The sequence below is a fragment of the Hydractinia symbiolongicarpus genome, chromosome 12 (genome assembly GCF_029227915.1).
Source record: "Hydractinia symbiolongicarpus strain clone_291-10 chromosome 12, HSymV2.1, whole genome shotgun sequence".
NCBI lineage: Eukaryota > Metazoa > Cnidaria > Hydrozoa > Anthoathecata > Hydractiniidae > Hydractinia > Hydractinia symbiolongicarpus.
In genome coordinates, this window is record NC_079886.1 from 25,904,359 (window position 1) to 25,919,272 (window position 14,914).

Below are 14,914 nucleotides of genomic sequence, written 5' to 3' on the forward strand. Positions count from 1 at the left end.
TAAAAATTATAATTGAAACAATTGGACTCCATGCAAAAACATTCTTCTTAAATTGGCATGATTGCCGGTACTCAGTGATTTCACTGGGCGCTGTGGCAGCGCTTCATTTAAAAGTGTAGATATATTAGTCATTTTTTACTGTGGGACCAATCCTAGCCGTTATTGCACGCTGAAGAAATTCAGACAGTTTCAAAAACTACATTTCATTGACTTTCTAACGGTATCAGTCCGTTTCTGTTACAACGATTGCGTCACATATTTGTACCAACATGTGTTTAGCGATATTTTTCTGATATTACTAGGTTGTATCGCCTAAAAAGTGAAACGATTGACTGTGGGACTTATTTGAACTGATTTTGGACTGTGAGCTTACAAATGTGATGAATGAGACAATTGGACTCCATGAATTAACATTCTTCTTAAATTGGCATGATTGACGGAACTCAGGGATTACACTGGGCGCTGTGGTACCGCTTCATTTAATAATGTAGATAAATAAGTCACTTTTTACTGAGGGTCCAATCCTACCCGTTATCGCACGCTGAAGAATATGAGACAGTTTCAAAAACTACATCTCATTGACTTTCTAACGGTATCAGTCCGTTTCAGTTACAACGGTTGCGTCACATATTCATACCAACATATATTTTTCGATATTTTTCTGATATTACTAGGTTGCATCGCCTTAAACAGTGAAACGATTGACTGTGGGACTTAATTGAACTGATTTTGAAATTTAACTTTATAAGTGTGATAATTGTGACAATTGGACTCCAAGAAATAAAAATGTTCTGAATTTGACATGATTGCTAGAACTCAGCGATTACACTGGGCGCTGTGGTAGCGCTTCATTTAAAAATGCAGATAAATAAGTCATTTTTTACTGTAGGACCAATCCTAGCTGTTATCGCACGCTGAAGAAATAGAGACAGTTTCAAAAAGTACATTTCAATGACTTTCTAACGGTATCAGTCCGTTTCAGTTACAACGGTTGCGTCACATATTCGTACCAACATATATTTATCGATATTTTTCTGATATTACTAGGTTGCCTCGCCTTAAACAGTGAAACGATTGACTGTGGGACTTAATTGAACTGATTTTGGACTGTGACCTTACAAATGTGATGAATGAGACAATTGGACTCCATGAAATAACATTCTTCTTAAATTGGCATGATTGCCGAAACACAGCGATTAAACTGGGCGCTGTGGTAGCGCTTTATTTAAAAATGTAGATAAATAACTCATTTTTTACTGTAGGACCTATCCTAGCCGTTATCGCACGCTGAAGAAATTGAGACAGTTTCAAAAACTACATTTCATTGACTTTCTAACGGTGTCAGTCCGTTTCAGTTACAACAGTTGCGTCAAATATTCGTACCAACATGGTATTTAGCGATATTTTCCTGATATTACTAGGTTGCATCGCTTTTAACAGTGAAACGATTGACTGTAGGACTTACTTGAACTGATTTTGGATTTTAACTTTATAAATGTGATAATTGAAACAATTGGACTCCATGAAATAACATTCTTCTTAAATTAGCATGATTGACGGAACTCAGCGATTACACTGGGCGCTGTGGTACCGCTTCATTTAATAATGTAGATAAATAAGTCACCTTTTACTGTGGGACCAATCTTAGCTGAAGAAATTGAGACAGTTTCAAAAACTACATTTCATTGACTTTCTAACGGTATCAGTCCGTTTCTGTTACAACGGTTGCGTGACATATTCGTACCAACATGTGTTTAGCGATATTTTTCTGATATGACTAGGTTGTATCGCTTTTAACAGTGAAACGATTGACTGTGGGATTTAATTGAACTGATTTTGGACTGTGACCTTACAAATGTGATGAATGAGACAATTGGACTCCATGAATTAACATTCTTCTTAAATTGGCATGATTGACGGAACTCAGCGATTACACTGGGCGCTGTGGTACCGCTTCATTTAATAATGTAGATAAATAAGTCACTTTTTACTGTGGGTCCAATCCTACCCGTTCTCGCACGCTGAAGAAATTGAGACAGTTTCAAAAACTACATTTTATTGACTTTCTAACGGTATCAGTCCGTTTCAGTTACAACGGTTGCGTCACATATTCGTACCAACATATATTTATCGATATTTTTCTGATATTACTAGGTTGCCTCGCCTTAAACAGTGAAACGATTGACTGTGGGACTTAATTGAACTGATTTTGGACTTTAACTTTATAAGTGTGATAATTGAGACAATTGGACTCCAAAAAATAACAATGTTCTGAATTTGACATGATTGCTAGAACTCAGCGATTACACTAGGCGCTGTTGTAGCGCTTCATTTAAAAATGCAGATATGTAAGTCATTTTATACTGTAGGACCAATCCTAGCTGTTATCGCACGCTGAAGAAATAGAGACAGTTTCAAAAACTACATTTCATTGACTTTCTAACGGTATCAGTCCGTTTCAGTTACAACGGTTGCGTCACATATTCGTACCAATATATATTTATCGATATTTTTCTGATATTACTAGGTTGCCTCGCCTTAAACAGTGAAACCATTGACTGTGGGACTTTTTTGAACTAATTTTGGACGGTGAGCTTACAAATGTGATGAATGAGACAATTTAACTCCATGAAATAACATTCTTCTTAAATTGGCATGATTGCCGGAACTCAGCGATTAAACTGGGCGCTGTGGTAGCGCTTTATTTAAAAATGTAGATATGTAAGTCATTTTATACTGTAGGACCAATCCTAGCTGTTATCGCACGCTGAAGAAATAGAGACAGTTTCAAAAACTAATTATCATTGACTTTCTAACAGTGTCAGCCCGTTTGAGTTATAACAGTTGGGTCACGTTTTTGTACCAACATGTATTTAGCGATATTTTTCTGATACTACTAGGTTGCATCGCTTTTAACAGTGAAACGATTGACTGTGGGACTTAATTGAACTGATTTTGGAGTGCGACCTTACAAGTGTGATGAATGAGACAATTGGACTCCATGAAATAACATTCTTCTTAAATTGGCATGATTGCCGGAACTCAGCGGTTAAACTGGGCGCCGTGGTAGCGCTTCATTTAAAAATACAGATAAATAAGTCATTTTTTACTGTAGGACCAATCCTAGCTGTTATCGCACGCTGAAGAAATAGAGACAGTTTCAAAAAGTACATTTCAATGACTTTCTAACGGTATCAGTCCGTTTCAGTTACAACGGTTGCGTCACATATTCGTACCAACTTGTTGTTTAACTGTTGACAAATGGAGGTTGAAAATATTGTTTTAAATTCTGTTAAAGAAATACATAGAAGGAAAAAGAAAGCTGACTATGACAGCATAGTAACTAACACAAAAGACTTGCATCCTGAAATTATTGAGCAAACGCTAAAAGATTTATGTCAACAGAATATATTAAACAAAACGGAGAGAAATGGTACAGAAAGTTATTTATTTGTGAAACAAGTAGAAGAGGAGAAAGAAAATAGCACAGACGAATCTTTTTCAGAGGAAAAGAAAGATGTTGTTGACGATTTAATCGAAGATAAAAGTGGATATCTGTACGAGGAAGAAGTTAAAAATTTTGGCCAGTTTATTAAATTTAAAAGTTTGACAACACAGGTTTGCGATTTAAAAGAATTTATTTCGTATAAACTGAGCAAGATCGGGGACAACTCGTCAAATATATTAATTAAACAACTGAGGAGTGAAATAGATTTCCTTAAAGAAGAAATAAAGGATTACAAAAAATTGGTTAGCGAAATTTTAAACAGTAATCAACGTGATCATTCAGTTGAAACGTGTAAACATGTGGAACCGATTAAACAGCATAATCAATGGAACAACGTAATCAAAGGTCCCTCAAGGTTTTCTACAAATAAAGTTAATAGAAATGAAGAATTACATCATAACAGATTTAACGACCTAAGAGTTGAAGTTAATGACGATTCTAATCAACAAAGTTGGGGTGATCAAGATTGTAATTTTACGAAGGAGAGTCAAAATACGCACCACGTAGATGTTAACAACCATATTCGTTCGTCAAATATCTTTAAAAATAATGTAACACACAGACGAAGACCCAACCCTGTTATCAATCCGTTTCCCGAAAGAGATCAATTAGCTACGAATCTTGAGCATCAAAATGTACACCATTCTAAGAAGATACGGATAATGACCGATAGTATACCAAAAGGTATTCGAGTGAAAGAATTTAATGAGCAAATAAAAAATGGAAATGTGAGATTTAAGATATTCCCAGGAGCAAGTGTCGAAAACTTAAATTATTACGTACAACCAACACTGGAACAAGAAAAACCTGATATTGTCGTTATCCATGTAGGAATCAACAATCTTTTATCAAGTCATCTAAATGCAGCGTCAGATAACAAAATTGCCGAACAAATCCTGGACATCGGAAAAAAATGTGTGCGTAACGGAGTAGAAAAAGTTTTTATCTCTGCCTTGGTTACGAGCAGACGTGTCGACTCTGATAGAATAAACAGTATTAACAAACTATTAAGAGAAGGATCCGATCTACACGGTTATGGCTACATCAGACACAACAATATCAGAGAAGAACACCTATGGAAAGATGGCATACATTTACGAGAGAATGGTAAGATAATGTTAGCACGAAATTTTATAGCTTTTATAAATAATTTTTTAGATCAGCAGGGGTATTCAATAGGCTTGGACTAGTTTGCGATGATAATAAATCTAATATTCCTGATGAATGTGTTGGGAGTCAATATAGAAATGATCAAAATCCGACACATAATTCTCACCAAAGTTCTTTAGATGAAATACATAAATTACGAATTAAGTACCCTTCCAATCCTCTTTTAGGCTATTTAAACATTAATAGTCTCAGAAACAAAATAATTGATGCAAGAGAAATTCTGACAAAATTTTCACCTGATTATTTTGTATTTGCTGAAACGAAACTAGATGAGAGTTTTCCAAACGAACAATTCTATATTGATAACTATGAAATTAGAACTAGAAAAGATAGGAACAAAAATGGAGGAGGGTTAATTGAATATGTTAAGAAGGGAATAGCCTGTAGACAAGTTAATGATTTGGGTATAACAAATAATGAAATCATTTGCTCAGAATTAACGATAAGAAATAAAAAATGGGCAGTTATCAGTATTTATAGACCACCTCATTATTCAAACTTAAACAACTTTTTTGAGGAATTAGAGATAGCTTTAAATAAAGCTCTATCTAAAGTCGAAAACATAATAATTATGGGTGATATAAATATCGATTGCCATAACTCGAACGATTCTGGTTTCGAAACCTTAAATAATTTCTGTGATATTTTTAGTCTTGAAAATCTTGTCAAAAACAAAACCTGTTTTGCTAGTCATAACGGAACAGCTATAGATGTCATTCTTACAAATAGACCCAGATGTTTTCAACACACACTAACATGTGAAACAGGATTAAGTGATCATCATCAAATGGTAACAACATTTTTAAAATCTCATTTAGCACGCTTAGCATCCAAGAAAATTATTTACAGAAGTTACAAAAATTTTAATGAAGCCAACTTTTTACGTGATGTTGAGAACGCAAATTTTATTTGTAATAGTAAAGATCCTGAACTGAATTATGAAAACCTCATCAATGTTTTCACATCTATCATAGAAAAGCATGCCCCACAGAAGCAAAAAACTCTGCGTGGAAACGAGGCACCATTTATGACAAAAGAGTTAAAAAAGGCAATATATACAAGGTCTAGGTTCAAAAATAAATACAATAAAAATCCTACTTCTGAAAACAAAATCACGTACAAGAAACAGAGAAACAAGTGTGTAAATTTACGCAAAAAGGCTATCAAAAACCATTTCAAAAGGGTAACAGAATCAGGTTTTATTTCCAAAAAAACGTTTTGGGAAACTGTTAAACCCTTGATATCAAATAAAAGTGGAATAAGCAAAGGAGATATAGCGATCGTTCAAAATGAAAGTTTAGTTACTGATAAAAAACAGCTAACCGAACTTTTCAACGAATACTACATCAATATTTTAGAAAATTCTTGTGGCATGAAACCAAATCCTATAAAATATAAGAATGTAAATGATAAGTCAAAAATGATTGAAGAAATTGTTGATAGTTTTGAAAATCATCCAAGTATCATTAAAATAAAGGAAATCAATGATTCTAACAACAATGAGAACTTCACATTCCAAGAAGTTGATGAAAATACAATTTCTAAACTGTTTAATGATTTAAACACCAAAGTATCAACAGGTGAAGATACAATACCATCAAAGCTGACAAAATTAGCAAAAAGGCACCTAGTAACGCCACTAACAGATGCTATAAATAGTAGCATAGTTTCAAACAAATTTCCAAGCAAAGCTAAGCGAGCTGCTGTAACGCCATTGGATAAGGGAGGAAAAGATAAAACTAAAATATCAAACTACAGGCCTGTCAGTGTTTTAAATGTTTTTTCTAAATTTTACGAAAGGGTTATGAAAGAACAAATAACCGCTTATATGGAATCAAAATTGTCGTCCTTTCTCTCCGCCTATAGGAAATGCTATAGTACCCAACAAGTACTAATTCGCTTAATAGAGGAATGGAAGAGTAAACTTGATAAGAATTATGTGGTGGGTGCGATCTTGATGGATCTTTCAAAAGCTTTTGACTGTGTACCACATGACTTACTAATTGCGAAACTAGCTGCTTATGGATTTGACAATAAGTCTCTTCAATTCATTCTATCTTATCTTACTGATAGAGAGCAAGCCACTCGAATAAATGGGATCTATAGTCTATTTCAAATTATCTTATCTGGTGTACCACAAGGTTCTATTTTGGGACCTATCATATTCAATATATTTATAAATGATTTGTTTCTTTTTATAGAAAAATATAAGCTACATAATTACGCTGATGATAACACAATATCCAACTTCTCAAATTCTATTCCTAATTTGATAAATACTTTAGAAAACGAAGCTAAAACTGCCCTCTCCTGGTTAAAAGAGAATAAAATGATTGCAAACCCTGAAAAGTTTCACTCGATAATTCTGACAAAGAATAAAGCAGATAATTTAGGTCTAAAATTTAATATAGGAAATAAAACTATTGAAAGTGAAAATAACGTGAAATTACTAGGTGTGACTATAGACAATAAATTAAATTTTGACAGACACGTTAGTGATTTGTGTCGCAAAGCATCAGCCCAACTAAATGCCTTATTTCGATTTAGAAGTTTCTTATCCTTTCAAGCAAAATATATTTTAGTTCAAAGTTTTATCTACGCAAATTTCAATTATTGTTCCCTTATATGGCATTTTTCTTCTTCTAAATCTTTATCTAAAGTCGAAATGATACAAAAACGAGCATTAAGATTTCTGTATAATGATACGGTAAGTACATACGAAAATTTACTTAAAAATTCCAGCAAGAGTCACATGAATGTAAATCGCTTACGGTCATTGTGTATAGAAATCTCTAAAACTATAAATAACAGCAGCCCTCTTTTTATGAAAGATATATTTTGTTTAAATGATAACGGTAGGACAGTCAGAGAACAAAATACAAATAATTTGGTAGTCTCAAGGAAAAGGACCGCGACTTTTGGAACTAATAGCTTATCAGCCCTGGGACCAAAGATTTGGAATAACCTACCATCACATTTGAAACGATGTGACAACCTTAAAGTTTTTAAAAGCATGATTAAAATGTGGGACGGATCTAAATGTAACTGTGATGAATGTAAGGTCCCTTTATAGAACTTTGTTGTTATTATTGTTTATATATATATAAAAAATGATTTTATTTAATTGTAAACATAAAAAATTTAGTCGATTTAGATTAGTTTTCTTAATTACTTTTTTTTTGGAAACTATTGTAAATATGTGAATAATCGACTTTAAATAAATTGAAAAGAAAGAAAAAGAAAAAAAGAACATATATTTATCGATATTTTTCTGATATTACTAGGTTGCCTCGCCTTAAACAGTGAAACGATTGACTGTGGGACTTAATTGAACTGATTTTGGACTGTGACCTTACAAATGTGATGAATGAGACAATTGGACTCCATGAAATAACATTCTTCTTAAATTGGCATGATTGCCGGAACACAGCGATTAAACTGGGCGCTGTGGTAGCGCTTTATTTAAAAATACAGATAAATAAGTCATTTTTTACTATAGGTCCAATCCTACCCGTTATCGCACGCAGAAGAAATAGAGACAGTTTCAAAAACTACATTTCATTGACTTCCTCACGGTATCAGTCCGTTTCAGTTACAACGGTTGCGTCACATATTCATACCAACATATATTTATCGATATTTTTCTGATATTACTAGGTTGCCTCGCCTTAAACAGTGAAACGATTGACTGTGGGACTTAATTGAACTGATTTTGGAATTTAACTTTATAAGTGTGATAATTTTGACAATTGGACTCCAAGAAATAAAAATGTTCTGAGTTTGACATGATTGCTAGAACTCAGCGATTACACTGGGCGCTGTGGTAGCGCTTCATTTAAAAATGCAGATAAATAAGTCATTTTTTACTGTAGGACCAATCCTAGCTGTTATCGCACGCTGAAGAAATAGAGACAGTTTCAAAAAGTACATTTCAATGACTTTCTAACGGTATCAGTCCGTTTCAGTTACAACGGTTGCGTCACATATTCATACCAACATATATTTATCGATATTTTTCTGATATTACTAGGTTGCCTCGCCTTAAACAGTGAAACGATTGACTGTGGGACTTAATTGAACTGATTTTGGACTGTGACCTTACAAATGTGATGAATGAGACAATTGGACTCCATGAAATAACATTCTTCTTAAATTGGCATGATTGCCGGAACACAGCGATTAAACTGGGCGCTGTGGTAGCGCTTTATTTAAAAATGCAGATAAATAACTCATTTTTTACTGTAGGACCTATCCTAGCCGTTATCGCACGCTGAAGAAATTGAGACAGTTTCAAAAACTACATTTCATTGACTTTCTAACGGTGTCAGTCCGTTTCAGTTACAACAGTTGCGTCAAATATTCGTACCAACATGGTATTTAGCGATATTTTCCTGATATGACTAGGTTGTATCGCTTTTAACAGTGAAACGATTGACTGTGGGATTTAATTGAACTGATTTTGGACTGTGACCTTACAAATGTGATGAATGAGACAATTGGACTCCATGAATTAACATTCTTCTTAAATTGGCATGATTGACGGAACTCAGCGATTACACTGGGCGCTGTGGTACCGCTTCATTTAATAATGTAGATAAATAAGTCACTTTTTACTGTGGGTCCAATCCTACCCGTTATCGCACGCTGAAGAAATTGAGACAGTTTCAAGAACTACATTTCATTGAATTTCTAACGGTATCAGTCCGTTTCAGTTACAACGGTTGCGTCACATATTCGTACCAACATATATTTATCGATATTTTTCTGATATTACTAGGTTGCCTCGCCTTAAACAGTGAAACAATTGACTGTGGGACTTAATTGAACTGATTTTGGACTTTAACTTTATAAGTGTGATAATTGAGACAATTGGACTCCAAGAAATAACAATGTTCTGAATTTGACATGATTGCTAGAACTCAGCGATTACACTGGGCGCTGTTGTAGCGCTTCATTTAAAAATGCAGATATGTAAGTCATTTTATACTGTAGGACCAATCCTAGCTGTTATCGCACGCTGAAGAAATAGAGACAGTTTCAAAAACTACATTTCATTGAATTTCTAACGGTATCAGTACGTTTCAGTTACAACGGTTGCGTCACATATTCGTACCAATATATACTTATCGATATTTTACTGATATTACTAGGTTGCCTCGCCTTAAACAGTGAAACCATTGACTGTGGGACTTTTTTGAACTAATTTTGGACGGTGAGCTTACAAATGTGATGAATGAGACAATTTAACTCCATGAAATAACATTCTTCTTAAATTGGCATGATTGCCGGAACTCAGCGATTAAACTGGGCGCTGTGGTAGCGCTTTATTTAAAAATGTAGATATGTAAGTCATTTTATACTGTAGGACCAATCCTAGCTGTTATCGCACGCTGAAGAAATAGAGACAGTTTCAAAAACTAAATATCATTGACTTTCTAACGGTGTCAGCCCGTTTGAGTTATAACAGTTGGGTCACGTTTTTGTACCAACATGTATTTAGCGATACTTTTCTGATATTACTAGGTTGCATCGCTTTTAACAGTGAAACGATTGACTGTGGGACTTAATTGAACTGATTTTGGACTGCGACCTTACAAGTGTGATGAATGAGACAATTGGACTCCATGAAATAACATTCTTCTTAAATTGGCATGATTGCCGGAACTCAGCGGTTAAACTGGGCGCCGTGGTAGCGCTTCATTTAAAAATACAGATAAATAAGTCATTTTTTACTGTAGGTCCAATCCTAGCTGTTATCGCACGCAGAAGAAATAGAGACAGTTTCAAAAACTACATTTCATTGACTTTCTCACGGTATCAGTCCGTTTCAGTTACAACGGTTGCGTCACATATTCGCACCAACATATATTTATCGATATTTTTCTGATATTACTAGGTTACCTCGCCTTAAACAGTGAAACGATTGACTGTGGGACTTAATTGAACTGATTTTGGAATTTAACTTTATAAGTGTGATAATTGTGACAATTAGACTCCAAGAATGAAAAATGTTCTGAATTTGACATGATTGCTAGAACTCAGCGATTACACTGGGCGCTGTGGTAGCGCTTCATTTAAAAATGCAGATAAATAAGTCATTTTTTACTGTAGGACCAATCCTAGCTGTTATCGCACGCTGAAGAAATAGAGACAGTTTCAAAAAGTACATTTCAATGACTTTCTAACGGTATCAGTCCGTTTCAGTTACAACGGTTGCGTCACATATTCGTACCAACATATATTTATCGATATTTTTCTGATATTACTAGGTTGCCTCGCCTTAAACAGTGAAACGATTGACTGTGGGACTTAATTGAACTGATTTTGGACTGTGACCTTACAAATGTGATGAATGAGACAATTGGACTCCATGAAATAACATTCTTCTTAAATTGGCATGATTGCCGGAACACAGCGATTAAACTGGGCGCTGTGGTAGCGCTTTATTTAAAAATGTAGATAAATAACTCATTTTTTACTGTAGGACCTATCCTAGCCGTTATCGCACGCTGAAGAAATTGAGACAGTTTCAAAAACTACATTTCATTGACTTTCTAACGGTGTCAGTCCGTTTCAGTTACAACAGTTGCGTCAAATATTCGTACCAACATGGTATTTAGCGATATTTTCCTGATATGACTAGGTTGTATCGCTTTTAACAGTGAAACGATTGACTGTGGGATTTATTGAACTGATTTTGGACTGTGACCTTACAAATGTGATGAATGAGACAATTGGACTCCATGAATTAACATTCTTCTTAAATTGGCATGATTGACGGAACTCAGCGATTACACTGGGCGCTGTGGTACCGCTTCATTTAATAATGTAGATAAATAAGTCACTTTTTACTGTGGGTCCAATCCTACCCGTTAACGCACGCTGAAGAAATTGAGACAGTTTCAAAAACTACATTTCATTGAATTTCTAACGGTATCAGTCCGTTTCAGTTACAACGGTTGCGTCACATATTCGTACCAACATATATTTATCGATATTTTTTTGATATTACTAGGTTGCCTCGCCTTAAACAGTGAAACGATTGACTGTGGGACTTAATTGAACTGATTTTGGCCTTTAACTTTATAAGTGTGATAATTGAGACAATTGGACTCCAAGAAATAACAATGTTCTGAATTTGACATGATTGCTAGAACTCAGCGATTACACTGGGCGCTGTTGTAGCGCTTCATTTAAAAATGCAGATATGTAAGTCATTTTATACTGTAGGACCAATCCTAGCTGTTATCGCACGCTGAAGAAATAGAGACAGTTTCAAAAACTACATTTCATTGACTTTCTAACGGTATCAGTACGTTTCAGTTACAACGGTTGCGTCACATATTCGTACCAATATAAACTTATCGATATTTTACTGATATTACTAGGTTGCCTCGCCTTAAACAGTGAAACCATTGACTGTGGGACTTTTTTGAACTAATTTTGGACGGTGAGCTTACAAATGTGATGAATGAGACAATTTAACTCCATGAAATAACATTCTTCTTAAATTGGCATGATTGCCGGAACTCAGCGATTAAACTGGGCGCTGTGGTAGCGCTTTATTTAAAAATGTAGATATGTAAGTCATTTTATACTGTAGGACCAATCCTAGCTGTTATCGCACGCTGAAGAAATAGAGACAGTTTCAAAAACTAAATATCATTGACTTTCTAACGGTGTCAGCCCGTTTGAGTTATAACAGTTGGGTCACGTTTTTGTACCAACATGTATTTAGCGATATTTTTCTGATATTACTAGGTTGCATCGCTTTTAACAGTGAAACGATTGACTGTGGGACTTAATTGAACTGATTTTGGACTGCGACCTTACAAGTGTGATGAATGAGAATATTGGACTCCATGAAATAACATTCTTCTTAAATTGGCATGATGGCCGGAACTCAGCGGTTAAACTGGGCGCCGTGGTAGCGCTTCATTTAAAAATACAGATAAATAAGTCATTTTTTACTGTAGGTCCAATCCTAGCTGTTATCGCACGCAGAAGAAATAGAGACAGTTTCAAAAACTACATTTCATTGACTTTCTCACGGTATCAGTCCGTTTCAGTTACAACGGTTGCGTCACATATTCGCACCAACATATATTTATCGATATTTTTCTGATATTACTAGGTTGCCTCGCCTTAAACAGTGAAACGATTGACTGTGGGACTTAATTAAACTGATTTTGGACTGTGAGCTTACAAATGTGATGAATGAGACAATTGGACTCCATGAAATAACATTCTTCCTAAATTGGCATAATTGCGGGAACTCAGCGATTAAACTGGGCGCTGTGGTAGCGCTTTATTTGAAAATGTAGATAAATAACTCATTTTTTACTGTAGGACCAATCCTAGCCGTTATCGCACGCTGAAGAAATTGAGACAGTTTCAAAAACTACATTTCATTGATTTTCTAACGGTATTAGTCCGTTTCAGTTACAACAGTTGCGTCAAATATTCGTACCAACATGGTATTTAGCGATATTTTTCTGATATTACTAGGTTGCATCGCTTTTAACAGTGAAACGATTGACTGTAGGACTTAATTGAACTGATTTTGGACTTTAACTTTATAAATGTGATAATTAAAACAATTGGACTCCATGAAATAACATTCTTCTTAAATTAGCATGATTGACAGAATTCAGCGATTACACTGGGCGCTGTAGTAGCGCTTCATTTAAAAATGTAGATATGTAAGTCATTTTTTACTGTGGGACCAATCCTAGCCGTTGTCGCACGCTGAAGAAATTGAGACAGTTTCAAAAACTACATTTCATTGACTTTCTAACGGTATCAGTCCGTTTCTGTTACAACGGTTGCGTGACATATTCGTACCAACATGTGTTTAGCGATATTTTTCTGATATTACTAGGTTGTATCGCTTTTAACAGTGAAACGATTGACTGTGGGACTTAATTGAACTGATTTTGGACTGCGACCTTACAAATGTGATGAAAGAGACAATTGGACTCCATGAAATAACATTCTTCTCAAATTGGCATGATGGCCGGAACTCAGCGATTAAACTGGGCGCTGTGGTAGCGCTTTATTTAAAAATGTAGATAAATAACTCATTTTTTACTGTAGGACCAATCCTAGCCGTTATTGCACGCTGAAGAAATTGAGACAGTTTCAAAAACTACATTTCATTGACTTTCTAACGGTATCAGTCCGTTTCAGTTACAATAGTTGCGTCAAATATTCGTACCAACATGGTATTTAGCGATATTTTTCTGATATTACTAGGTTGCCTAGCCTTAAACAGTGAAACGATTGACTGTGGGACTTAATTGAACTGATTTTGGACTTTAACTTTATAAGTGTGATAATTGAGACAATTGGACTCCAAGAAATAAAAATGTTCTGAATTTGACATGATTGCTAGAACTCAGCGATTACACTGGGCGCTGTGGTAGCGCTTCATTTAAAATGCAGATAAATAAGTCATTTTTTACTGTAGGACCAATCCTAGCTGTTATCGCACGCCGAAGAAATAGAGACAGTTTCAAAAACTACATTTCATTGACTTTCTAACGGTATCAGTCCGTTTCAGTTACAACGGTTGCGTCACATATTCGTACCAACATATATTTATCGATATTTTTCTGATATTACTAGGTTGCCTCGCCTTAAACAGTGAAACGATTGACTGTGGGACTTAATTGAAGTGATTTTGGACTTTAACTTTATAAGTGTGATAAGTGAGACAATTGGACTCCATGAAATAACATTCTTCTTAAATTGGCATGATTGCCGGAACTCAGCGGTTAAACTGGGCGACGTGGTAGCGCTTCATTTAAAAATGTAGATATATAAGTCATTTTTTACTGTGGGACCAATCTTAACCGTCATCGAACGCCGAAGAAATTGCGACAGTTTCAAAAACTACATTTCATTGACTTTCTCACGGTATCAGTCTGTTTCAGTTACAATAGTTGCGTGACATATTCGTACCAACATGTGTTTAGCGATATTTTTCTGATATTACTAGGTTGTATCGCTTTTAACAGTGAAACGGTTGACTGTGGGACTTAATTAAACTGATTCTGGACTGTGAGCTTACAAATGTGATGAATGAGACAATTGGACTCCATGAAATAACATTCTTCTTAAATTGGTATGATTGACGGAACTCAGCGATTACCATGGGCGCTGTGGTAGCGCTTCATTTAAAAATGTAGATAAATAAGTCATTTTTTACTGTAGGACCAATCCTAGCTGTTATCG

General features: G+C 35.0%; 1 protein-coding gene across 1 annotated transcript; it reads left to right on the forward strand.

Annotated features, from left to right (window-relative positions):
• The first annotated feature begins 3,261 nt into the window (after positions 1 to 3,261).
• LOC130621417 (uncharacterized) lies at positions 3,262 to 4,687 on the forward strand. Its single transcript, XM_057436699.1, has 4 exons — positions 3,262 to 3,547; positions 3,635 to 4,429; positions 4,521 to 4,615; positions 4,667 to 4,687. Exons 1-4 carry the CDS (start codon positions 3,262 to 3,264, stop codon positions 4,685 to 4,687), a joined length of 1,197 nt encoding a protein of 398 aa, XP_057292682.1.
• The last annotated feature ends 10,227 nt before the right edge of the window (positions 4,688 to 14,914 follow it).